Raw genomic sequence first — 26,102 nt, 5'->3', positions numbered from 1 at the left:
AGTCGTGTCCGACTCTTTGCGACCCCATGAATCGCAGCATGCCAGGCCTCCCTGTCCATCACCAACTCCCGGAGTTCACTGAGACTCACGTCCATCGAGTCAGTGATGCCATCCAGCCATCTCATCCTCTGTCGTCCCCTTCTCCTCTTGCCCCCAATCCCTCCCAGCATCAGAGTCTTTTCCAATGAGTCAACTCTTCGCATGAGGCGGCCAAAGTACTGGAGTTTCAGCTTTAGCATCATTCCTTCCAAAGAAATCCCAGGGCTGATCTCCTTCAGAATGGACTGGTTGGATCTCCTTGCAGTCCAAGGGACTCTCAAGAGTCTTCTCCAACACCACAGTTCAAAAGCATCAATTCTTCGGCGCTCAGCCTTCTTCACAGTCCAACTCTCACATCCATACATGACCACAGGAAAAACCATAGCCTTGACTAGATGAACCTTTGTTGGCAAAGTAATGTCTCTGCTTTTGAATATGCTAGACCAGGCCATTAATTGGCAGCTGTCATGTGGATTACTCCAGGAGGCTCCTAAAGGATCTCTTTACTTTTCTTACCCTCTGTAATAGTTTTCCATAACAAATTATCACAGGGGAATTCCCTGGCAGTCCAGTGGTTAGGACTCAGAGCTATCACTGCTGGGGTCCCAGGTTGATCCCTTGTCAGGAAGCTAAGATCCCACAAGCCACACAGAATGATGAGAGAAACCCAAATTATCACAAACTTGGTAGTTTTAAACAACAGAAATTTATTCTCTCATGGCTCTGGATGCCAGAAGTCTGAAATCAAGGTGTGGTCAGGGCCCCGTTCCCTTTAGAGGCTCTGTGGAATGTATTCAATCCCGAATTCTTCTAACTCCTGGTGTTTACCGGCTTTCCTTGATGTTCCTTGAGTTGTGACCATGCTATTCCAACGTCTATCTCTGTTTTCACATCACTTTCTCTCTGTCCGTCTCTTTTCACCTTCTGTTTCTCAAATCTCTTTCTACCTTTCCCTTATAAGAACACGTCATCAGATTTAGTGCCCACCTGGATAATCCAGGGTTAGATCCTCATCTCAAGATTTTAATTGCATCTGCAAAGATCCTTTTTGCAAATAAGATAACAGTCACAGGTTAACGGGATTCAATGTGGATATCTTCTTGTGGGCCTTTTTTCAGCTTACCACATCCCTCTTTTTCACCTAGTAACTAGAGTGATTTTTTGAAATGTAATTTTATTTAAAATTTTACATGTCTATAACCCTTCAATGTCTTCCCACCCCAGTTCTAATAATATACAAATTCTTTCCCCTGATCCCCAGGCTCCTTCCTGTCTGATCTAAAGCCTATCTCTCCAAACTCATCTTCCATTCATCTGCTCCCCATGTCACCTAGGCAGCTCTCCCCTTCACTATGCCCATTTTCATACAGTTAAATTTTATTATATCTTCTCTATCCACAGGTTAGCCTATCAACTGGTGTGGGAGTCCACACCTAATTCTAGGATATTAGTTGTTCTACAGTGCTTAATGCGCTCAGTCATATCCGACTCTTTGTGACCCCTTGAACTGTAGCCCACCAGGCTCCTCTGTCTGTGGGATTTTTCAGGCAAGAATACTAGAGTGGGTTGACATTTCCTCCTCTAGGGGATATTCCCAACACGGATTGAACCCATATCTCCTACACTGGCAGGTGGATTCTTTACCACTGAGTCTCCTGTTACAGAGACTATCTGGTACAGTAGGGGTCAGAAAATATACCTCTTTCTTTTTTTTCTTAGCTGTACCACATAGCTTGCAGGACCTTAGGTCCCTGATCAGGGCTTGAACCTGTGCTGTTGTGGTGGGGTGAGGGGGTGTGGAAAGGTGTGGAGTCCTAGCTTAACCACTGGACAGCCTGGGAATTCTCAAACCTGTCTTTCTTTTTAAATAAAGTTTTATAGGCATATGTAATTCTTTGTTTACATATTATTTATGGCTGCTTCTGAGCTACAGCAGCAGAGTTGAGTGGCTGCCACAGGGACTATGTGGCCCACAAAGCCAAACATATTTATCATATGGACCTTTAGAGAAAAAATTTTCCCAGTCTCTGTTCTAGGATATTGGTTTCCTATTTAGTGCTCTCAGGTCCATTATTTGGTTTCCTCTTTTCTCCAAATATTTAACTACCTTCTAGGTGCTTTTTCTGCCTCCTCTAGTAAATTCTCTGAATTTTTCAATAACTTGTTTTATTGTAGATTGTGTTGCTTGGTCTATTAACAGGACATGGTGTGACTTGTTGAACAGGCAGGTGACATCAGGCAACCACTGATCTTTGTCCATGCCAACTGAGCCCTTGCTAGTGAAGAGAAGGAGTGATCTTGCCCAATTTAAATTTAATTTAAAAATTAAAATTTAAATTACTAGCACACTTTTATTTTATAAAGGAGTGGCCATTTCCGCACTTCTCCAGCTCCTGTGCCTGGGTATGTAACAGGCTCTGGCTTACAAATGGGAATGTGCTTATTCACTATGCCTAGCAGGTGCATGGGCTTCCCCCGTAGCTCAGTGGTGAAGAATCCGCCTGCAATGCAGCAGACCCAGGTTTGCTCCCTGGGTTGGGAAGATTGCCTGGGAAATTCCATGGACATATAGAAGCCTGGTGGGCTACAGTCCATAGGGTCACAGAGAGTCAGACATTACTGAAGCGACTGAGCATGCATGCATGCAGCAGGTGCCTATGTCTTATTACATCAAACTATTTCTATCTCTGTTCAAATACACTGTTCTTCATGGAGCAAGATGAGCATGACCCAGTTCTCCTATAACACTGGAGTCCTGACCTGGCTCTACTGTGGGAGTCCATTCTTACTGGAGTGTGTGACTGACTGATGCTTTGTCCACTCCTGCCTGAATATCCTGCAGGGCATGAACCACTATCCTCCAAATTGCAAGCTCTTCTGTCACTTACAAACATTCATAGGATTTGGCTAAAGTCCTGTCTGAAAGGAGGCTATCAGCTTTTCCAGTCTTTTCTGACTACTGCCAAGTGGAGGTTTTGCCTTAGAATTCCAATATTTCTAGTGGAAGAGCATCATATCTACTTACAAGGGGAAAATAAAGAAAAAACAAACTCCCAAACCCAAGAAATTGCTGCTGGATGATTTATACAGCATATGCAAAAGTATTCACTTTCAATTGCTTAGTTAAAGCATTCTCTACCTATCTGGACCTAAAGTGATCTGAAGGAGACTGTTGCTTTGTTTAAATATCTTCCAGTGGTTTGCCACAGACTGATTCCTTTTCTTTCCTCAATGGGCCCTTCTGATTGTAGTCTCAACCAAGAAGCCATGTGAGAAGTGAAAATGAAAGTTGCTCAGTTGTATCCGACTCTTTGCAACCCCATCGACTATACAGTCCATGGGTTTCTCCAGGCCCGAACACTGGAGTGGGTAGCTGTTCCCTTCTCCAGGGGATCTTCCCAACCCAGGGATTGAACTCAGGTTTCCCACATTGCAGGTGGCTTCTTGACCATCTGAGCCACCAGGGAAGCCCAAGAATACTAGAGTGGGTAGCTTATCCCTTCTCCAGTGGATCTTCCCAATCCAGGAATCAAACCTGGGTCTCCTGCATTGCAGGCGGATTCTTTACCAGCTGAGCTACCAGGGAAGCCCAAAAAGCCATGGGTTGCCTTATCTTGCAGAATATCCGGTCTGAATTAAGCTAAACCTACATCGAGTATTTACCAATGTAGCCATACCCCCACCCCAAATGACAAAACTCTGCCTTATACACTTTAAAATATTTTGATCTCAAAACTATCAGTTGGAGACATTTCATTAGCTTGCTCTGACGTGCACACACACACACACACACAAACCCCTTGTAAACTATTTATTTTTTAAGGACAGGAAGGAGCTATCTAACATTCCTTAACACATGATGATGTGTACCTGACATATATCTGTGGGTTCATGAAAGCATGTTAGAAAAACTGTTTAATCTTATTTAGTCTGCTTCTTTGGTCCAGTTTCATCTTATTTTTGATGGACAATTTTTGGGGGGGGGGCAAAATTTTTGATGAACACAAGTTTGAGGACTTTTTTTTAAAATTCAAGAATTATTTCTGTTACACGATTTTTATGACCTCTTTTTTGTCTTCAAAGTCTTTGAACATAATTTTGAAGAGAAAGTTTAATGTAATCATAATATACCATTTTAATATTTGCCATTTTACTTTTAGCTATCTTTATTGAGAATCATTCACATATCATACAATTCACCCATTTATAGTGTACAGTCTAGTGGGTTTTTGCAATCATCACCACATTAAATTTTCATGCCTTTCATCACTCCCAGAAGAAACTCTGTACCTGTTAAACGTACATACCCCATTCACCCCAGACTCGTCAGTCAAACTATTCTATTTCCTGTCTCTATGGATTTGCTTCTTCTGAACATTTCATATAAATAAAGCCATACCATATGTGATCCTTTATGATTGGCTTCTTTCACTTAGAAAAATGTTTTCAAAGTTCACTCATGTTGTAGCATGTTTCAGTACTTCATTTCACTTTGTGGTTAAATAATATCCCACGGAATAGACAGGCAACACTTTGTTTATCCATTATCTTGATGACTATTGGAATTCTTTCTTGCTACTATGAATTATGCTGCTATGAACATTCGTGTAAGAGCTGTTGAGTGGACATCTATTTTCATTTCTCTTGAATTTATACCTAGGAGTGGAATTGCTGGGTTATATAGTAACTTTATTTTTTGGCCATGCAGGCATGAGGGATTTTAGTTGCCTGACCAGAGATCGAACCTATGCTCCCTGAAATGGAAGTGTGGAGTCCTAACTACTGGACTGCCAGGGAATTCCCTGTATGGTAACTCTTAGTTTAGCCTTTTGAGAACAGTCAGGCTGATTAAAGTCTTTGGTGAATTATTTATTTACAAACAAAAGAAATCACTCCAAGTTCCAAGGAGCATTTATGGATTTCTTGACCCCCGCAAGCAGTCCTACCATGTTGGTCATGGATCTGCTTTAAAATTTTGGTGCTCAGAAGGAGTGGACCTGAAGGCATCTGGCAGCAAGAGCAGCAGCTCCAAAAGAGTGTTCCAAAAGCTGTACCAGAAAGATTAGAATGGACATTTCCCAGATGGGCCTTAGCCCATGGAGATATTTCCCAATCCATCCTTCTTATCCCAATAAAAACAAATTCACAAGAAAAAAAATTGGTTCCCAGAGACCCACTATTCTTTACAGTCCACCAGATTCTGCTATCTCATAAAGGACATAGTGAATTAGCGCATGAACTAATACTGATTTTTATTTTTTGGCCATGCCAAGTGGTTTGCAGGATCTTAGTTTCTCATCCAGGGATTGAATCCTGGCCTTCAGCAGTAAAAGCCGGGAATCCTAACCCCTGGGCCACTAGGGAATTCCCAATGATTTTTAGATATGTCTTTGCTTTTATTTATTTGTTTTTGGCTGTGCCGGGTCTCTGTTGCTGCGCGGGCTTTTCTCTAGTTGTGGAGAGCAAGGGCTCCTTTCTAGTTGTGATGTGAGGGCCTCTCCTTGCAGTGGCTTCTCTTACTGTGGAGCACAGGCTCTGGAGTGCCCGGGCTTCAGTAGTTGCGGCATATGGACTCAGTAACTGTGGCTCCCAGGCTCTAGGGTACAGGCTCAACAGTTGTGATGCATGGGTTTAGTTGCTCTATGGCATGTGGGATCTTCCCGAATTAGGGACTGAACCCATGTCTCCTGCATTGGCAGGTGGATTCTTAACCACTGAGCCACCGGGGAAGCCCCTAGATATGTCTGTTTGAAATATCAAAGCAAACCTCTCTCCCCTGACAAAACAAACAAACAAAAAACCTTCTAATATTGATATTTTACATTTTCTACAACTAGTCATGATATATGGACTAGAATTACCAGTTGTGCTAGATCCATTTTTGCTGTTTACATTTATACCATTCTAACAAGATAGCATCCAGGGTGCGAGTGAAGTTCTGGTTCAGTCTAGGGCATGACTCAGTTGTGGTGCTTTATCAAAATGTAAAGATCCCAGATAAGTGCTCCAGATATAACTTGGGTGTGGTAACACACATGATCACAATGGAGTACAAGAAATTCTCATTTGACACAAGAGATACATTGTGGAAGGCCTGCATATTACAAATATCACATAATTAAGCCATTTGCCATATGTATAAGTCAGGGTTCTACCAAAGAGACATAATCAGTAGGGGATAAATATGTGTATATATATATATATATATAAGATTTATTATTACAAGGAATTCCCTTATGTGATTGTGAGTGCTTGCTAAGCAGGGTCTGAAATTTGTGGGGCAGGCCAACAGAATGGAAACTCCTGTGCATGGGCTGATGATGCAGTCTATAGAAAGAATTTCTTCCTCAGAGAAATCTTGGTTTTGATTCTAAGGTTTTTTAACTTATTGGATACGGTCCATTCAAATTATAAAGGATAGTATCTTTTACTTAGTTACTGATTGTAATGTTAATCACATGTACAAAATACTTTCACAGTAACACCTACATAAGCTTTTGAATAAGTATATTATAGCCTAGCCAAGTTGACACATAAAACGAGCCATCATGGGACTTCCATGATGGTCCAGTGGTTAAGACTCTGCCACTCCACTGCAAGGGACACTGCTTCAACCCCTGGTTCGGGAATAAGATCCCACATGCCACATGGTGTGGCCAACAAATAAATAAGTGATTTAAATTAAAAAAACTAGCTATCATACCAAAGGACTGACAAAGGCTGCAGATATTTTAGTTTACCAACTATACTGACATGCCCCTGTGGCAGTAATGCAAGCTCATAATTTACTCAGCTTATCAGCTTTGAAAATATTGCAATTCTTGATTGTATTTTAAAAAATTTTAGGGTTTTAAATATTTCATATTCTTTACACAAAGTAAAACTTTATTAACATTGTTATTAATATTTTATATAATACTAATTTAAAATTATATTATTGAAATGCACAGTACAAGTAATTCTTTTGTCAGATAGCTTTTACAATGTCAATCAGGGTTAAAAACTATGGCTTTTAACATAATTATGTGGAGGCTTTTGCAGTTTTAGGCCTTTTAAGGAGAGCACCTTGGGTATCTGGGCCTGTCTCTTTCAGTTTCTTCAACCATCCTCTTTCAGTGTTATAGTCCAGTTTCCATCCTCCTCCCTCGAGACTCTACACTCCTTATAGGAGGAGACATTTTCTTCCTTCCTTCCATGTATTCTTGGATCTTGCAAACCTCCATATCTCAGGCTTGATCAGACTTTGGGGACTTCAAAGGGGACCATGGATGCGGACTGAAACAGGATGGAAGGGGGCAAGGCACAACCTCTAAAGAAATGACACAGCCCTTGAAGATATAACCAGAAGTGGTTAGAACCAACTAGGTCCAAGAGAGTAGAAGATTAGACTTCCAGTAGGCCTTGGGCCCCATCACACACTCATTGCAATACATTAGCATGCTAAATGACACACCCACATACACCATGTCTGTTTCCAGGTTGACTGTAACTGGGTGGTGGCCCAATTCCTGGAAATCTCTACCCCTTCTCCAAAATATTGATAGTTGGAATAATCCTCCTATTTATTAGCCTATGAAATTATTCAGTCCATAAAAACAACCACCCCATATTTTGCTGTCTGAGATGGCCCACAGTCTGGTTATAGAGTGTGTTTCTCTCTAAATAAACTCAGCTCTTACCTATCACTTTGTCTTTCACTTAATTCTTTCTGCATTGAGACATAAAGAACCTGAGCTTCAGGGCTTCCTTTGTGGCTCAGTGGTAAAGAATTCACCTGCCAATGCAGGAGACACAGGTTCAATCCCTGGTCCAGGAAGATCCCACACACCATGGAGCAACCAAGCCTGTGCACCACAATTACTGAGCCCATGTGCCACAACTATTGAAACCCTCACCCTATAGCCCATGCTCTGCAACAAGAACAGCTACTGCAATGAGAAGCCTGCACCCCCTAACTAAAGAGTAGACCTGCTCGCCACACCTAGAGAAAAGTCAGTGTATCAACAAAAACCCAGCACAGCCAAAAATAAATAAATACATTTTTTTAAAAAAGAAGAAACTGAGCTTCACTAAGTCCTGAGACCAGATGTGTGATCTCAGTTAAAACACCATGGATTCAAGTCTCAGTCTGACTTTTGGCAGCATTTAAAGTTCTAACCTAGGGGTTTGAGTCCCAATGTAAGTTTTTTGGTTTCAGCACCAAATCCAGCTCAGTTTTACCCAAATGAGCATAGGAATTTGATATCTTCACCAGTTGCCTGAGAAGTATGTACACCACTCCCAAGTCAGCATTAATTTTACTCAGTGACAACACATTCTGTCACAGATGTCATTTCCCACAGCATTATTTCGTTAAGGGACATTTGAGTCCTCTCTGAATATGGCTTCTAAACTTCACGACATTAGTCGCCAATATCTTTCCAAGAATAAAGTATACCAGCTCCAAATCTCTCTTCTAATAAGATTGGGGGATTGGGACGCATTGGTAGGTCTCAGTTCCTTCTTCAGCAGGCCCTCAATAAATATTTGCTGAATTAAATAGAATGAACTTCCCTTTATGTGATGGGGAATCACAAATGGCCTTTGAATTATGATTAAATTTCCACCGTGTGGCAATACAAGCATTAATTCCTCCAAATAAACTTACATATTTCAAAGTAGAAACTTCATACTTCCTAATGGAAATATTCTTGCACAGAACAACATCACTGGTACTCAAGTTGAAATCATTATTATTCATAATGCAACATCGTTATACCAACTATTTCAGGGCTCCGCGCATCTGATGCAAACAGAATATTGTTGTCTGCTGCTGCTGCTGCTAGTCGCTTCAGTCGTGTCTGACTCTGTGCGACCGCATAGACGGCAGCCCACCAGTCTCCCCCGTCCCTGGGATTCCCCAGCCAAGAACACTGGAGTAGGTTGCCATTTCCTTCTCCAATGCATGAAAGTGAAAAGTGAAACTGAGTCGCTCAGTCGTGTCCGACTCTGTGCGACCCCATGGACTGCAGCCCACCAGGCTCCTCCATCCATGGGATTTTCCAGGCAAGAGTACTGGAGTGGGGTGCCTTTGCCTTCTCCAAGGAACCAATTCCGTCGTTTTTAGAAGCAGTGTAGAGCGCATCAGTCTTTCGAAGTAGAAAATGGGTGAGATTATTCTAAGTTGTGGCCTGCAAGCCCCGCCCCATATACCTGAGTGGCTCCGCCTACTGCCCGGCTTAGGTGAGGGGCGGTGAACCACATTTCCCAGCGGGCCCTGCAGGCCTTTAGCGCCTGCGCGTTGGCAGCTCAGGCAGGCGGACGGAACTCCCGCGCTATCCAGCCACCTGGTCTCGCCTCATCTGTTCTCTACCTACGGCATGGAGGGGGTCCCGGCTGTAACCGCAGGCAACGCGGGCGCTGCCAAGGCCGAGGGAGCCGCAACCATGCCGCCGCCGCCTCCCGTCTCCCCGCCTGCCCTCACTCCGGCACCCGCAGCGGGTGAGGAGGGCCCGCCGCCCCTACCCGAGGCGGGGGATCCCGGCTGCTCGGGCTCCCGGCCCCCTGAGCTGGAGCCGGAGCGCAGCCTGGGCCGCTTGAGGGGCCGCTTCGAGGACGAGGACGAGGAGTTGGAAGAAGATGAGGACCTGGAGGAAGAAGAAGAGGAGGAAGAGGAGGAAGAGATGAGCCACTTCTCGCTGAGGCTGGAGGGGGGCCGGCCGGACTCCGAGGACGAAGAGGAGGTATTGATAGCCCCTGTTTGACCACGCCGGCCCTCCGCCGTTAGGGCCGGGCCGGATGTCCCCGCTCGCCGCGGCATCCTTTGGCATTGGAGTCCACCCTCACCTCTCCTTGCGCTGCCTGCTTGTGGCGCGGACTGGCCTTCTGTCCCTGCCAGCTCATTTTGTAAGATTCCGGCAGTCACTTAAGTTCTCTGGGTCCGACTCACTCATTATTGAAGCTACTGCGTGCCGGGGAGGTAGGCGCCAAGGGTACTGTTCTCCTGCCTTCTAGAAGCTTACAGTGGCTGGGAGTACAGTCCAGTTCTACAGGATGTTGAGAGTGTGGGGGAAACCCTTCCCCACCTTGTCAATCTCTAATTGGGAAGATTTTTTTTTTTAATTGGGGCAGCGCGTACTTCATTAATTCAGACAGTATACCCAGCCAGTCAGAATTTGTGTATTAAACACCAGTATCTGGAAAGTTTGTCCATTTTGTGATAATTCATAAAGTAAGATGCCCTTCATCTGGCAATATATAGTAGCTCCAAAAAGAATGAGATCTTTTTGAAACATTGGTTCATATTGTATTGTAACTTCGAGAGTATTTGAAGGGTCTGAGGTATTAGAACATGTTTCCATGTTGCAAAGTAAACTACACATTTTTGACAAAAAAAATTTAGGACGTATGACTTGGCAAGGATTTGTAACCTATTTCCATTGCATTTGCAGCGCCTGATCAATCTCTCTGAGCTGACTCCGTACATCTTGTGTTCCATTTGCAAAGGTTATTTAATAGATGCAACTACCATTACAGAATGTCTTCATACATGTAAGCGTATAGTTCATTACATTTCCAAATAATATATTAAGTTTTTGAAATGTCTTGAAAACATTCTAATTCCAATATTTTTTTCCCAACAGTTTGTAAAAGCTGCATTGTCAGACACTTTTACTATAGCAACAGATGTCCAAAATGCAACATTGTAGTACATCAGACACAACCTCTTTACAACATAAGGTAAGAAAAATAAGTAACATTTATATAATAGGTATACTTTTTCTGAAAGATTGAAATTGTGTAGTTGGTAGTAAATTCTTGACCTATCTCAAAATGACGAGAAAGGGAAATGCATATTCTTTAAAGAAATACATATAGAGCACTTACTGTATACCAGGCACTGTGACATCTGCTGTAAACCTTAAAAGAAAAAAAAAAAGGTACAGACCTCTTTTCTTGAGGATTTAAATTCCATCACTGAAGTTGATGCTAGTTTAGACTTGTCATTTTCTGTGTATCTAGAATTTTGTTTTTAAAATAACTGAAATAACTGGCCACTTTAGAAAAACCTGTCATAAGTCATTGTGGCTTATTAATCAAATTTTCAGTTCATGCTCAGTTTGCTAAGGAAAGAAAAACACTAAAAGTGGACTGCTTTCATTTGTTTAGCAAATACTATTATGTTTTTATTACTTCATAGAAGAGTATTTTGCAGATGATACACAGAATTTTTAAGTACTGTCTCTGCCCTCAAACTCGCATTCTTATTTAGGAAATAAGACCAGTTCACATGGAACAATTTAGCAAACTGTTCAAGAGTCTATAATTACTTGTAATTATGACGATGTGTAATTACTTGAGTTTCTCTTAGAAGAGAACCATTAGTGCCACCTAAAAGTAACTCACCTCTGAGAAAGGAGATATTCACTCCTAACAGAAAACAGTTCCTTACAAAGAGCATCATTCACTTTACCAAATGCATTTTTCTGAATTCTGAGGTATTCTCCATCCTTTCCTTTTATTAGGTTGGACCGACAGTTACAAGACATAGTGTACAAATTAGTGATCAATCTAGAGGAAAGTAAGTTTATTTTATTACGTAGTTGTAAATCCCCGAATCTCTTCTGACTCTACTAGTTATATTTTAAGTGTAATTTAGTCTGTGTTTTATCATTTTTTAGGAGAAAAAAAGCAAATGCATGATTTCTATAAAGAAAGAGGTCTAGAAGTACCTAAACCTGGTAAGTTTGGGTGTATATCATAATGTATTTATAGATTAAAAAATACTAACTTAATAAAATTCACTCCCTTTGAGGTTCTTTTGTGGTGATAGCTGGTTATTTTTTGATCAAAGAGAGAGAAGGATTTTGAAGGCAATGACTTACTGTAACCCAATTTGTAAGGCTTAACGAGTAGAGGCTCTGGAGCTGGATTGTGATTCTGGCTCTGCCACCTTATTAGGTGTATAACTTGGGCAGATGACTTCAGTGTTTCAGTTTCTTCTTCTATAAAGCAGGGATAATTGTAGCACTTTATAAAGTTGTTGTAAGGACTCACTGACTAATGCAAAGCACTTAAAACAGTGCCTGGAACATAGTAACTGCTCAAATACTAGTTTTTATGGTGATGGTAATGTCACAGTATGGAAGTTAGATTTGAATTTAAATCCTCATTCTTCCACTTACTATGTGGGTGACTTTAGGCAAATTGCCTAATCTCATTAAGTTGAATCTCATTTTCTTTACAGTTAAAGTACGTAAAGTACTTCAATTAAAAAAAAAAAGCAGTAGTACCTATGCCATGGAATCATAATCAGGGTTAAATACAGTAGTGCATATAAAAAGTGCTGAGCATGAGCCCTGGCACATAGTAGTGCTTATTAAGGATTACCCACAGCTATTGTTGCTTTTATGCTGAGCTTTCTTTGTGGCCCTGATAAACCAGCCACATATGTCTGCCTTCCACTGTGGAGCGCTCCCCAGGCTTGTCACGAATTTCACTGGCTTTGACAGATTAGCTAATGTTATTTGAAAAAGGGAGAGTGAGTGCTTTATGATCTTTTAAATAGTCAACATAGTTAAATCTGTGTAATTATTTTTCAGAAATCTCAATTTATGAAGTTTTTATTCTAACTCAACTTTTTTGTTTGGCTATCAAATAGCTGTTCCACAGCCAGTCCCTTCAAGCAAAGGAAGAACTAAGAAAGTCTTAGAATCAGTGTTTCGTATTCCACCTGAACTTGACATGTCTTTATTACTAGAGTTTATTGGGTGAGTACCCTAAACCTCTACCTCTAAACTTTAAAATAAAGAAATTTTAAAGTCCCAACAGTTACAAAATTATCCTGAGCTAAGGTACTAGAGAGTAGCACAATAACTATTTATCTCTCTATCATCTGGCTTTCAAAATCAAGCTTGCTATTATGGCAGAAGGCACTTGGCTACCTCTCCCTATTCATTCCCTGCTTCCCTTAGAGGTTAATAACTACTCTCCTAAAAGTAATGATTATCATTCCCATGCATTTTTTTATGTGTTTACCACATGTGTATGTATTCCTAAACAATATGTAGAATTGTTTTTGTCCATTTAAAAACCTTAAATGGTGTCATACTGTTTTCCAACTTTTTTCACTTAGCACTGTGATTCATCCATATTAAAATGTATAACTAGTTCACTCATTTTCACTGGGTGTTCCCTTAAAATATACCATAATTTATCTTTGCTTGTACTTAGGAGCACTTAGGTTGTTTCTAATTTTTTTTTGCTATTGTACACAGTGTTGCTTTAAACATTTTTTACAGATCTCCTTGTGTCTTTGTGAGATAGTTCTCTAAGAGTGTAGATTTGTTGAGTCTTAGGATATGTTCCGGAGAAGGCAATGGCACCCCACTCCAGTACTTTGCCTGGAAAATCCCATGGATGGAGGAGCCTGGTAGGCTGCAGTCCATGGGGTCGCTAAGAGTCGGACACGACTGAGTGACTTCACTTTCACTTTTCACTTTCATGCATTGGAGAAGGAAATGGCAACCCACTCCAGTGTTCTTTCCTGGAGAATCCCAGGGACAGGGGAGCCTTGGTGGCTGCCGTCTGTGGGGTCACACAGAGTCGGATATGACTGAAGTGACTTAGCAGCAGCAGCAGGATACGTTCAACTTCAACTTTACTTGGTTTTGCCAAATTATTTTCCAAAAATTGAATATCTCCCTAATTCATATAAATTGCTTCTTTCCAACACTGTAACATATAGTGTACTCCATTATATTGCAGCAGTGTTAGACCAACTGTCATCATAGAGTTGGCCTGTATCAAACTGCAGTTTTTGAAATAATTACATGGTTTGCAGGATAAACTAAAATGCCTTTCTTGGAAAATCTGCATCTTCTATTTTATGTCCCTGATGACTATTTTGACTTCTCAGTCACTTCCTCCTTATAACTCTAGGTTGCCTGTATTATTTATTTAGTGTCTAGCTTGTACCATGTTGTATTTATCTCTTTATGTACTCATTCTGTGTTCTCAAATATTATGGATCCCTGAGAGGTGAGAAACCTTTCTTATGCCTCCACTGAGCCCACATAGTAGTGTTTTATGATAAATGAAATAAAGATCTCTTTAGAAGAATAAGAAATCATATAATACCAAACTTTAAAACAGCACTTTCTGTAAAGAATGTGTTCCAGCCTAAATGTCCAAAAAGGAACTAGTAAATTAATGGTATGTGGAACATGAACATGTGCTAGTAACATATGTGCTAGTATGGAACAATTGCCAAAATTCACTTTCTTATGTGAAAAAAATAAGATGTAGATGAGAATATATAGCATGTGCTCATTTATGTCTTTTAAGAAAGGGGGTGGTGGACATATGCGTGTGTATATGTATATATTTCCCCCCACAACAAGGATAGACCATTTCTGAAAGGACATTTAAGAAAATGTTGATAGCAGTTACTTCTATAAAAGGGCACTGGAGTTTATGAATCTAGGATCAGAAAAAGTCTTACTTTTCATTGTGTTTGACTTTTTACCATGTAACTTGATTTTTAATAAGTCTAGTTAATTAAAATTGAAAATTGAAAGGAATTTGTATTTCTGAAACATTATTTTGAAGAAATGTAACCTTTTCCACTAATGCACAATAGGAACTATTTTTAAACCTTTTTTCAAAAGTGGCAGTAATGTAAAGATGGCAAATATGTGCCAAGTGTGCTACATTATCTCTGCCTCTGCCAGCAGCACAAATCAGTACTTAATCATGACATGCTTGACCACAGTATTCAAAGTAGTCATTACCATTTACCAGGGCTGTTCCATTTTTAACACATTCCCTGCTGTAGAAAAAAAGAAGCCCTCACTTGGAATAAGATCTCTATTTAAGTCCTAACTCCTTTGTTATATAGCTTTGTAAAATTGAACTAACCACTTTCTGTTAATGCATTAGCTGCTTATTAAGGTGCTGCTGTGTACCAGCACAGCAATCTGCTAACTGTTGGGAATGTAATTTGAATAAGTCAGCCATGGCCCTTGCCCTCCTGTAACTTGTAGTTTTTAGCTTCTTCAGCTTCCCTGTCTGTAAAATGAGAGAACTGACCCTTGTATGTCGTTGATTATGATGGGTAATCTGTCTGCATCAGAAAATTGTCTTTTATCTGTTTTCAAATGGTTATGGGGAAGAAAGCTTCCAATGTGGCAAGAAGTCCTTTTGAAGTCATCAGTCCTCAGAGTCAAACCCCCACATGTTTATTACATTGAAAAGCGTGGTGTTACCCCTGAAGTCAGGCTACTGAGGGTAACCCATAGGAAGGTCTTTCATGGTAGGACAAATTGCAGGTGAGATTTTTAACCTGATGCAAGTATAAGGGTAAATTTGATCCAGCTAATGACCCTGCTTGAATTGGAGGAGCAAAAATACTGAGCTGGGTTCAGCCTGTGGACAGTGGTTTTTCAACCGCTGGAATGAGCATGAAGTGAGATTCCCCACTCCACCTCCAAATTTGGTGTGCATCTTTTGTGGTCTTAGGATAGTCTTGTACAGTACTTCTTTTTGTTTTCCAGTTTCTATGTGTAAGGTAGGAAATTATAAAAAGAAATAATCTTAGGCAGTATAGTGTATACAGAAAAAGCATAACTCAAGGTATGTAACCCTTAGGATGTAGCTTAACTCCTCTGGTCATCGGTTTCCATATTTCTAAGTTAGATATTATAATACCAACTCACAGGATTGTCATAAGAATCTACATGTGGTATTCCTCACATGTCTAAACTACTATAATATATGCATATTGAAATAATGCAGGCTTATTCAGAAATAAAGGTTAGTCTGGTGCTATAATATGTACAGCATCTGCCTGGTAAAGAAAATGGACTCACATGAGAGTGTATGATAGAAGATACGGCAAAAATTTAATGTAATCTTAAGCTCAGTGGTGTTTAGTAAACCAGAGAGTTACTATTCCACTGTATGCTATGCTAGCGAACTGGGGTCTTATGTTCAGCTCCGGGCACTACCTTTTAAGAGAGTGCTTGGTAAATGGAGGTGTAATCAGAATAGTAAAAGGTGTGAAAACCATGTCATGTGTGGTGGCAGAAAAACTGAATCTAATTGGCAAGAACACCAAAAGGCGAAACTAGGGCCAGTAGGTATGTTACGGGGAGAAACTTTTGATTCAGTGCAAGCAAGTGGTTTCTAAAGTTGCCCACAAATGGAATGAACTGACTTGTCACTAAGAAGCTGTCTCTTTAGACATTTAACGAGAAGCCAGATGCCCATGCATCATGGATTCTATAGAGATAATTCTTATGATGAAGAAGAGGCTGTTTTACTTTATTTGATGTTATTTTTTGGCTGTACGGCTTGCTGGATCTTAGTTCTTCGACCAGGGATTGAACCCACAGCCTTGGCAGTGAAAGCACAGAGTCCTAACCACTGGACCACCAGGGAATTCCTGAGAATATTTTATAACTCTTAAGATTATGTTATAATCTTAGGTTTAAAGTCCATATATAATATGTATACATAAATGATGTTTTATATTTATGTCAATATAACATACTTTATAAATAGTTAAAACTTGTATATTTTAATGTCTTTATATTTGTATTATAAGAATACTCCAGATGATGCTATTGTGACCTTGCCTATTCTTCACATGATGGGAAAGGAAGAATGTGGGCTTTAAGAATTCCCTGGTGGTCCAGTGGTTAGGACTCTGCAACTCTCACTGTCACGGCCCATGGCCCAGGTTTAATCTCTGTTCAGGGAGCTGTGATCCTGAGCAGAGCGGCAAAAAAAAAAGGAATGTGGGCCTTGATACGTACACCTGTGTTTGAAACCCAGCTTTATTACTTCCTGGCTCTGTAACCCTAAGTAAGTTATTCATCATCTCTGAGCTTAATTTTCCTTATCTATATCTTGGAGATTCTAGTTCCTGATTTACAGGGCTACTGTGAGGACTGAATGAAAAACATTCATAATATATGAAGACCTAATATAACTTCTGGTGTGTAGTACATGCTCAAAAAAGTTTGTTCCTTGTCTCTTCATGATATGAGTAATTGATTTAATCAAAAGTCTTTGTCCTTGTAGGGGAAAGACAAATTGAGTAAATCATGCCCAGGTGATTATGCTACAAGTAAAACAAGAGGAAAAGTAGCAGCTTTCTTGTAAGGACTCTATCTTGTAAATGTTACTGTCGAGAAAAAAGCGCATTAATTATGATAAAGAAAAAGACGTTTTACTTTAAACTGGAAAATGTTAGAATGCTACATGTGGGGGAAATCTAAATATTAAGACTATGCTTTTGATTCCTGGAAGAAAATATATAAAGCAAAATAAACTAGGGTATAAAACTGCCTTTACCTTACCACTAGGTGGCAGATATGACAATTAACTGTATCTGTTCATTTCATAAAGGGTTAGGTGACTGTGTTTTAAGATTAAATTGATGTTTCTCAAATATTTATGTTATTTTTCTGTGTTATATGATTAAATATGTAGTTTAAAATTGATTAATTCTGCTTTCATTTTTCAGTGCTAATGAAGGCACAGGACATTTTAAGGTATTTTACTTTTATTTTTCATTTGCTTTACAAGAGGGCCCTATAAGACACAAATTTAAGATTAACAATCATGTGGAGACTGTCTTTGGTAACAATAAAAAGTATTTTAGAAATAAAACTTGTTGAAATTTGGAGTATATTCAGTAATGCTCTCTTATAATAGATTTTTGAGAAAAGAGTTATTAAGTAGGGATTTATTACTATTTCACAACAATGGTCTAAGGAAAAATAAGTGAGCAATTTTTAAAAGTGAAGCCAAATGCTGTGCTGATTTGGTGATTAAAAAATTTTTCAAAGCATTTTTTGCATAGTTGGCATTTAGAGTTAAATATGAACTTATAATTTCATTTTCATGTAACATCTTTGGTTCAGATTAACTTGCCTCAACTTTTCGCTTCAATCATTTAGTGAAGCTTTAGCAGTAAGAATGAATTCTTAAGTTCAGAGTTGTCTTAAAGGCTTCGGTTTCACAGGTGCCATTGCACACTGTGCAGCTCCTGTAGTATGAGTCACTCAGGAAAAGGAGACTTTTTTAAAGGGGGTAAATCAGGCCTTATAGTTACTTGGGATTATAAAAATATAAAGAAATAACTGACTTTGATCTGCTTAGATTTTCAGTGACTTTATCAAAGTCTACACGGAAATATGGGTGAATTATACCTGGTTGGGCATAGTGTTTTGTTTTGTGACTCTAGTGGCTTAAGGGACGTGAGTTGACGCATAGGAATAGATGAGTACTTTTTTGGACAAAGTATACTATAGGTTTTTCCCAGAGATCATTGTGATGGAGGGGATGCAGTGTTAGGTTTGGTAACTTTTAACCTCTTCTAAGTTGTAAAATACCAAACTTAACGGCGATAAACTTTAGGAAGTCCTTTCATAGTGTGGTGGGTGGGAAAGTAGCATAAAAGTTTCTATATGGGACAAGTACAGTCATAGGCTCCTAGAGTTCACTGAAGACATCTGTGTAGTGACCTGTAATAGCCAGGTGAGCCAAGAGAGGATAAAAATCTCATGAAGAAAGAACTAAAAATTAAGTTGGAATATTAGCGTATTACTTCCACAAAAGCACATGGGCACTGAGAATATGTATGTAATTCGGAGCCTCACACATCAAAGAAATATGACATTGCCTGCCACCTATGAAGTGTTCTTGCCAAAACAAATGTGAAGCTGATCATACCCCTGGATTACTAATTTACAGGAAATCCAGGGGACACAGGAACTTATTTAATTACTCTGTAGGAATATAATAAGCCAAATCTAGATACTGGAAAACTGCAGGACAAGGACAAACAGTTCTGTTTCTTCCAGCAAATAAAAGGGAAAGACATAAAGAGGGAACATGTAGATAGAATATATTGATTAGAAGAGACTCAAGGGACATCAGTGTATGGTGTTTATTTGGATAGGATTTGAAAACTAAAAACTTTATGAGACACTAGCCCCCAGTTGTAAGTAACATAAATATCCATCAACTGATGAATGGATAAACCAAGTATGATATATCCATGTAATGAAACAGTATTTGGCTATACAAAGGAATGAAGTATCCATACATGCTAGAGCATGGATGAACCTTGAAGACATTTAAGTGAAAGAAGCCAGGCCCAAAAGACCATGTGTTATTTGATTCCACTTACATGAAATGTACAGTATAGGCAGAAGCATAGAGATACGGAGTAGATTAGTGGTTGCCAGACACTTGGGGGTGAGAGGAAGTTGGGAGTGACTGCTAATTGGCATGCGTTTCTTTTTGGGTGATGAAAATGTTCTAAAGTTAGGTAATGGTGATAGATGCACAACTATATAAATACACTAAAAACCATTGAATTGTATACTTTAAAATGTGGTGAATTTAATGAAAAGTGAATTATATCTCAGTAAAGCTGTTAAAAAACAAGCCAAGGCCAAGAAAACTTCAAATAGAAGCATTGTTTGTAATAAATTTAGTGCATGCATTTTGAGAAAACAAAAATATATCTGATAAAAATAATATATACATAAATTAAAATTTTTATTCTCTTTGTAATGACAACCCTAAAAATAAAATCATTTTCTACTAGGTAAAAAAATTTAGACAGTTGGTGAAATTTGTACACTTACTGTCTATTTTCTGATATTAACAAATTTTAAAGTATGGTGGCAATATTATTTTTTTAAAAGAGTTCTTATTTTTTAGAGATGCATGCTGAAGTATTTACAAAGGAAATGATCATATAAGGGATTTGTTTCAAAACAGGCCTGGGGAATGGGGGCCAGGAAGCAGTTGGGATAGGAAAAGGGTGGGATTTATTTAAAACAAGATTGACTTTGAGTTGATAAAGCTAAGTTTATAGGAGTTTATTTATACTATTGTTAAAGTTTTGAAGCATTACGTTTTCAGTATTAACTAAACATTCCCATGTTAATTTGCAGGCTTATGTCTGTATGAGGTAATGAATATATTGTTTTAGAAACAAATGATACTATTTTTGCATTTTTTGACTATTTTTACTTCGCTAAAACAGTGTTTTTAAAAAATACTTTCTTAGCTAACACTTTGGCAATCATCATTTTTCTTTTAATTCTGCATTTATAGCGGAGTTCTAGTTACAGTTTTTTATATTATAGCTCAGTATAATCTACTGCTTAAAAAGCTGCTTTTATTTTTTATCTTGGAGTTCAAATAAATATGTCTGGCTAGGATCAGATCAGTCACTCAGTCGTGTCCGACTCTTTGCGACCCCATGAATCGCAGCACACCAGGCCTCCCTGTCCATCACCAACTCCTGGAGTTCACTGAGACTCACGTCCATTGAGTCAGTGATGCCATCCAGCCATCTCATCCTCTGTCGTCCCCTTCTCCTCTTGCCCCCAGTCCCTCCCAGCATCAGTCTTTTCCAGTGAGTCAACTCTTTGCATGAGGTGGCCAAAGTACTGGAGTTTCAGCTTTAGCATCATTCCCTCCAAAGAAATCCCAGGGCTGATCTCCTTCAGAATGAACTGGTTGGATCTCCTTGCAGTCCAAAGGACTCTCAAGAGTCTTCTCCAACACCACAGTTCAAAAGCATCAATTCTTCGGCGCTCAGCCTTCTTCACAGTCCAACTCTCACATCCATACATGACCACAGGAAAAATGACCACCATAGCCTTGACTAGATGGACCTTTGTTGGCAAAGTAATGTCTCTGCTTTTGAATATGCTATCTAGGTTGGTCATAACTTTCCTTCCTAGGAGTAAGCATCTTTTAATTTCATGGCTGCAGTCACCATCTGCAGTGATTTTGGAGCCCAGAAAAATAAAGTCTGACACTGTTTCCACTGTTTCCACATCTATTTGCCATGAAGTGATGGGACCAGATGCCATGCTCTTCGTTTTCTGCATGTTGAGCTTTAAGCCAACTTTTTCACTCTCCACTTTCACTTTCATCAAGAGGCTTTTGAGTTCCTCTTCACTTTCTGCCATAAGGGTGGTGTCATCTGCATATCTAAGGTTATTGATATTTCTCCCGGCAATCTTGATTCCAGCTTGTGTTTCTTCCAGTCCAGCGTTTCTCATGATGTACTCTGCATAGAAGTTAAATAAGCAGGGTGACAATATAGAGCCTTGACGTACTCCTTTTCCTATTTGAATAGTGCCTAGTTAAACTTTTCACCACGTAACTTATGGCATGACAATCATAAAGTCTGTTTGCTGCATTCAATTTAAAAATATTTCACCTAGCAGTAATACATGTCAGAAAAATTTTCCTAGGAATCTTATTTTCTTTAACTTTTATTTATGAAAATGTTTGAACATACTGAAAAGTAGACAGAATAGAACCTCCATGCAGCCATCACACAGTTTTACCAGTTAACTAATGACAATTGAATTTCTTTTATAATTCCATCCACTTCCCTTCTTTTTGGGGGGACTTTGCCACAGGGCTTGTGGGATCTCAGTTTCCCAAGCAGAGATTGAACCCGTGCCATGGCAATGAAAGCTCTGAATCCTAACCACTAGGCCACCAGGGACTCCCACACTTCCCTTCTTTCTAATGTTTTTCTGAAACAAATCCCTGGCATTTTGCCACTTCCTCTGTAAAGTATTTCAGTAATCTTAAAAGATGAGTTCCTTTTTTTAGTGAACATGTATCATACCAAAAAAACAAGTTACAAAAATTTCAGTGCAGTGAAAGATAAAAATAAAGTGACAGACCTATTTTAGATTAAAGGAAATTAGAGAAGCATGACAACAAAATGCAGTGTGCATTCTTTCATTAGATTCTGGATTGAAATAAGAACAACATACAAAGGACATTATTAGGACATTGGAAAAATTTGAATTTGGACCCATTTAGATAATTGCATTGTATTGTTATAAATTTCCTGAATGTGTGTTATAAATTTCCTGAATATTTCCTCATAATTATATTGTAGTTATGAGGGAGAGTCCCTTTATTCTGAGAAGATAACTACAGGTATATTTAGGGGTAAAATATCTCAATGTCTGCAAGTAACTTAAGAAATGGGCTTCCCTAGTGGCTCAGACAGGAAAAGAATCCATCTGCGATGCAGGAGGCCTGGGTTCTATCCCTGGGTTGGGAAGATCCCCTCGAGGAGGGCATGGCAATCCACTCCAGTATTCTTGCCTGGAGAATCCCCATGGACAGAGGAGCCTGGTGGGCTATAGTCCATGTGGTTGCAAAGATTCAGACAGACTGAGTGACTAAGCAGCAGCAACTTAAGAAATAATAAGTGTCTATGTATGCACACACATACACATATACGTTGGAAGAGATAAAGCAAATATAGCAATATGTTAATATTCTAGTTCATAAAGTAGATGAAGTCTATCTGGATCTTAATTTTACTAGTCTTATAACCTCTTTGTAAGTTTGTGATTTTTCAGAAGATTGGAAGTGGGGAACAAAAAAAGATGTTTCTTACCAGGTATCTAGTCAGTGTACAAATTTTTATCTTAGTCCCAGTGAGTGTTTTATTTTAAATCACGGTCCAAATAATGTTCATACATTGTGATTGGTTGATAGATCTTTAAATCTGTAAGTTTTCTGTTTCTTTTTTCTTGCAGTTCATTTCTGTTTATTTTTTCTTGCAGTTCATTGTTGACAAAATTGAGTCATTTGTGCTATATGGTTTCCTACAGATTGGGTTTTGATGTTGCATCTCTGTGATTTAACAAGTTCTGTCTTGCTCATAAACTGGTAGTTACGTCTGAGTATTGGTCATACAGGTTTGACTTGAGGGAACTAAGAATACTTTATAGGTAGTGGTGGTTTTGTCCATCTGGAGGCACATAATGTCTGGTTGTTTGTGTCTTTTTGTTTTTGTGTGTGTGTGTTTTTGTCTCTGTTTTTGTGTGTGTCTTTGTAATGCTAACAAGTATTGGTACTCAATGTCACGTCCATTAACTTAATAGGGTTTGGAAAATGATGTTGTTATTCCTCCTCTGTTTATTGAAATACTTCTGTAAGAGAAACTTCTGTTTGGTTAGCCAGCAATACCATTCATATAGGAAAGAAAGGATAAATGCTGATTCCTTCTCTTTACTTACCAGGTTCAAAATAATGAGTTGATTCTTTAGCATGCTCCAGTCATAATCAGTGTTTTTGTTTTACTTTGCATTTAAATATATTTGTGGTTTAAATCCACTTTAATGATCTATTTTAATGTTCAAATTGTCATATCTTAAGATAATCATGGCTGTAATAACAAGATATTTCATACTCCAACTCTTAAATCTCTTGCCCCAGACACAGAATCGGTCATTTCTCCAAGGTATCCTTGGGTGGTATTTCAGAATTAAAATCTGGTTGCTAGGGATTTACCTTGCTACTGGATTGGTAACTATTTTCAGTTGACAGAGGCAGGAATTTTTTCAAGGTAAAATGAGTTGATCTTTTTAAAAGATATTTTTAGTAGTATGTATTTTCTATAGCCAGAAAATAGCTGAATGTCTCTTAAATCTCCCTATAGATTCTATCGTATTATTCCAGCTTTCTTATCAAATTGACCTTCTGTGTTAACAGGTGGTAGGGAAGATTTTTGTGCTTCTCAAGGCACTTGATAGGATTCAGGCTGTTGAGGCAGTGGTGCCTGCAGCGCAGTGCCTTCATCAGGACTGCACTTGGAGCACTGCTGCTTTGCTCCTTAGTGAGAAAGACTGCCATAGATTTTCCAGATGATTTTTATACCAGTGTTAAAAAAACACGAACCTTTGCCATTTTTGTCTGCATTATATCAGTATCCATGATGACAACTAGGTCCTCTAATTACATTCCTTCACATAAAGGAGCACAATAAATCAATGCACTAGTAATAACTAAGTACGTACTGTGTGCCAGGAATTATTTATAGTTATTACATATATTAGGGCTTCTCTGGTGGCTGAGATGGTAAAGAATCCACCTGCAATGCAGGAGACCTAGGTTCAATCCCTGGATCAGGAAGATCCTCTGGAGGAGGAATTGGCAACCCACTTCAGTATCCTTGCCTAGGGAATTGCATGCACTGGGGAGCCTGGCGGGCTGCAGTCCACGGGCTCACAAAGAGTCGGACACAACTAAGCAACTAACACACGCACACATACACATATTTTTTAACACCCTTTCCTTGTGATAATTCTGAGGTAGGTGCTGCTAGTATCTCTGCTTTACAAATGGGGAAATGGAAACACAGAAAGCTTTGGCAAGTTGTCCAAAGACTTGCAGCTAGAAAATTACAAAACCAGGGTTTAAACCCAGGCAGTCTGTCTCTGGCGGAGAAGGCAATGGCACCCCACTCCAGTACTCTTGCCTGGAAAATCCCATGGATGGAGGAGCCTGGTAGGCTGTAGTCCATGGGGTCGCTAACAGTTGGACACGACTGAGCGACTTCCCTTTCACTTTTCACTTTCATGCATTGGAGAAGGAAATGGCAACCCACTCCAGTGTTCTTGCCTGGAGAATCCCAGGGACGGGGGAGCCTGGTGGGCTTCCGTCTGTGGGGTTGCTCAGAGTCGGACACAACTGAAGCGACTTAGCAGCAGCAGCAGTCTGTCTCTGGAATATTTGCACTTAATATGCTATCTGTTGCACTATGGTATTTAGGGATAAGGCTATTGTTAGGAAAGTTCTTAAGAAACCAAATTACAAAGAAGAGAGCTGAGTGCTGTTACATGGGACAAATACATGCTTAACCTGCCTGCGTCATTTTGGTAACAATTCTAGGATTCCTTTCTGCTAGTTCTAGAAAAATACTTAATGTTTTCCTAAAAGGTACTTTTTAATTCTTATTACCCTAGCTTTTCATTTTTGTTAATAGTAATAGCCTTTTAATTGCCTCAGAGATAGAATAGCAGGGAAAGCATTTAGTTTGAGTCTACTTTAAAACCCTATGGTCTCTCTACCCATCACCTTAGACCATTGGATCAGATTCCAGGCATTTATGTTTATATGTTAATCTTTTTATTTTCCACTATTGCAAGAAATTTCAAACTCATACAAAAGTAGACAATAGTAAAATGAATGCCTATGTACATGTATTACTTAATGTCAATAATTATAAAATCATGGCCAATCTCAGTTCATCTTTACCTTTATCACTTCTCCTATATAATCTTCAAGCAAATCCAAGACTATAGTTTTATCAGTAAATAATTCAGTTTGCTCTGAAAGATGAGGACTTTTTATAAAAATATAATAATGATGCTATAGTTTTAAAAATTAACAGTAATTCCTTAGTCAAATATCCACATGCTATTTCAGTTTCCTATGAAAGTTGTTTTATAGATTTTTTAAAATCAGGATCCAAATAAGATCCATATATTGTAATTGATTGATATCTCTTATTTGTAGGCCTTATATCTTTTTTAGTCTATGGATTCCTCCTACTCTTTGATTGGTTGTGTGTTTTTTTTTTTTTTTCCTTGCAGTTTTTTTGTTGAGGAAGCTAGGTTCTTTTAGACATTGAATCTTGGGTATTTACTGTCAATAAATTTTGCTCTAAGTTTTAAAGCCTTTCTATTAAAAAAAAATTGTTGACATTTTTTAGAGAGGAGAAGCTAAGCAAAAATTCTTTTTTTGTATGGGATAGATAAATTAACTCAAATTTCATGATATTTTTTCTTTTGTAAATCTTTTGAATCATCTTTGCTATAAAATGTGTTTTAAGGTTTATGCATTTTATATATTTTTTACCTGAAATTGGTTTGTTTGTTTACTCTTATAGCCATTGGAAAAGAAGTTTGTCCGAGTTTCAGGAGAAGCAACTATTGGACATGTAGAAAAATTCCTCAGAAGAAAAATGGGTCTTGATCCAGCTTGTCAGGTAGAGTATATGTATGTAAAAAGTCAGGGGAAGGGACGGACTTCCCTGGTAGTCCAGTGGCTGGGACTTCACACCCCCAATGCAGAAGGCCTGGGTTCAGTCCTTGGTCTGGGAACTAGATCCCACATGCTGCAACTAAGACCTGGCACAGCCAAATAAAAATAAATATTAAAAAATGGGAAGTTGTGAGATTACCTTTAGCATACTGAAGAACTATCTCTAGGATTTCATGCAGTGC

The 26,102-nt window shown here is 39.0% G+C and overlaps 1 protein-coding gene across 1 annotated transcript in view; it reads left to right on the top strand.

Annotated features, from left to right (window-relative positions):
• Positions 1–9,099: 9,099 nt before the first annotated feature.
• PCGF6 (polycomb group ring finger 6) overlaps positions 9,100–26,102 on the top strand; it is a 32,230-nt gene continuing 15,227 nt past the window's right edge. Inside the window, exons 1-8 of the mRNA XM_006067756.4 lie at positions 9,100–9,761; positions 10,470–10,569; positions 10,662–10,758; positions 11,544–11,599; positions 11,700–11,759; positions 12,680–12,788; positions 17,549–17,576; positions 25,766–25,864. Of these exons, the coding sequence (XP_006067818.1) occupies positions 9,399–9,761; positions 10,470–10,569; positions 10,662–10,758; positions 11,544–11,599; positions 11,700–11,759; positions 12,680–12,788; positions 17,549–17,576; positions 25,766–25,864 (912 nt within the window). The 5' untranslated portion in view covers positions 9,100–9,398. The remainder of the gene's footprint in view (positions 9,762–10,469; positions 10,570–10,661; positions 10,759–11,543; positions 11,600–11,699; positions 11,760–12,679; positions 12,789–17,548; positions 17,577–25,765; positions 25,865–26,102) is intronic.

This window comes from Bubalus bubalis, chromosome 23 (assembly GCF_019923935.1).
Source record: "Bubalus bubalis isolate 160015118507 breed Murrah chromosome 23, NDDB_SH_1, whole genome shotgun sequence".
Taxonomy (NCBI): domain Eukaryota; kingdom Metazoa; phylum Chordata; class Mammalia; order Artiodactyla; family Bovidae; genus Bubalus; species Bubalus bubalis.
Note: the sequence above shows the minus strand (reverse complement) of the source record. Positions and strands in the feature narration are given on the sequence as shown.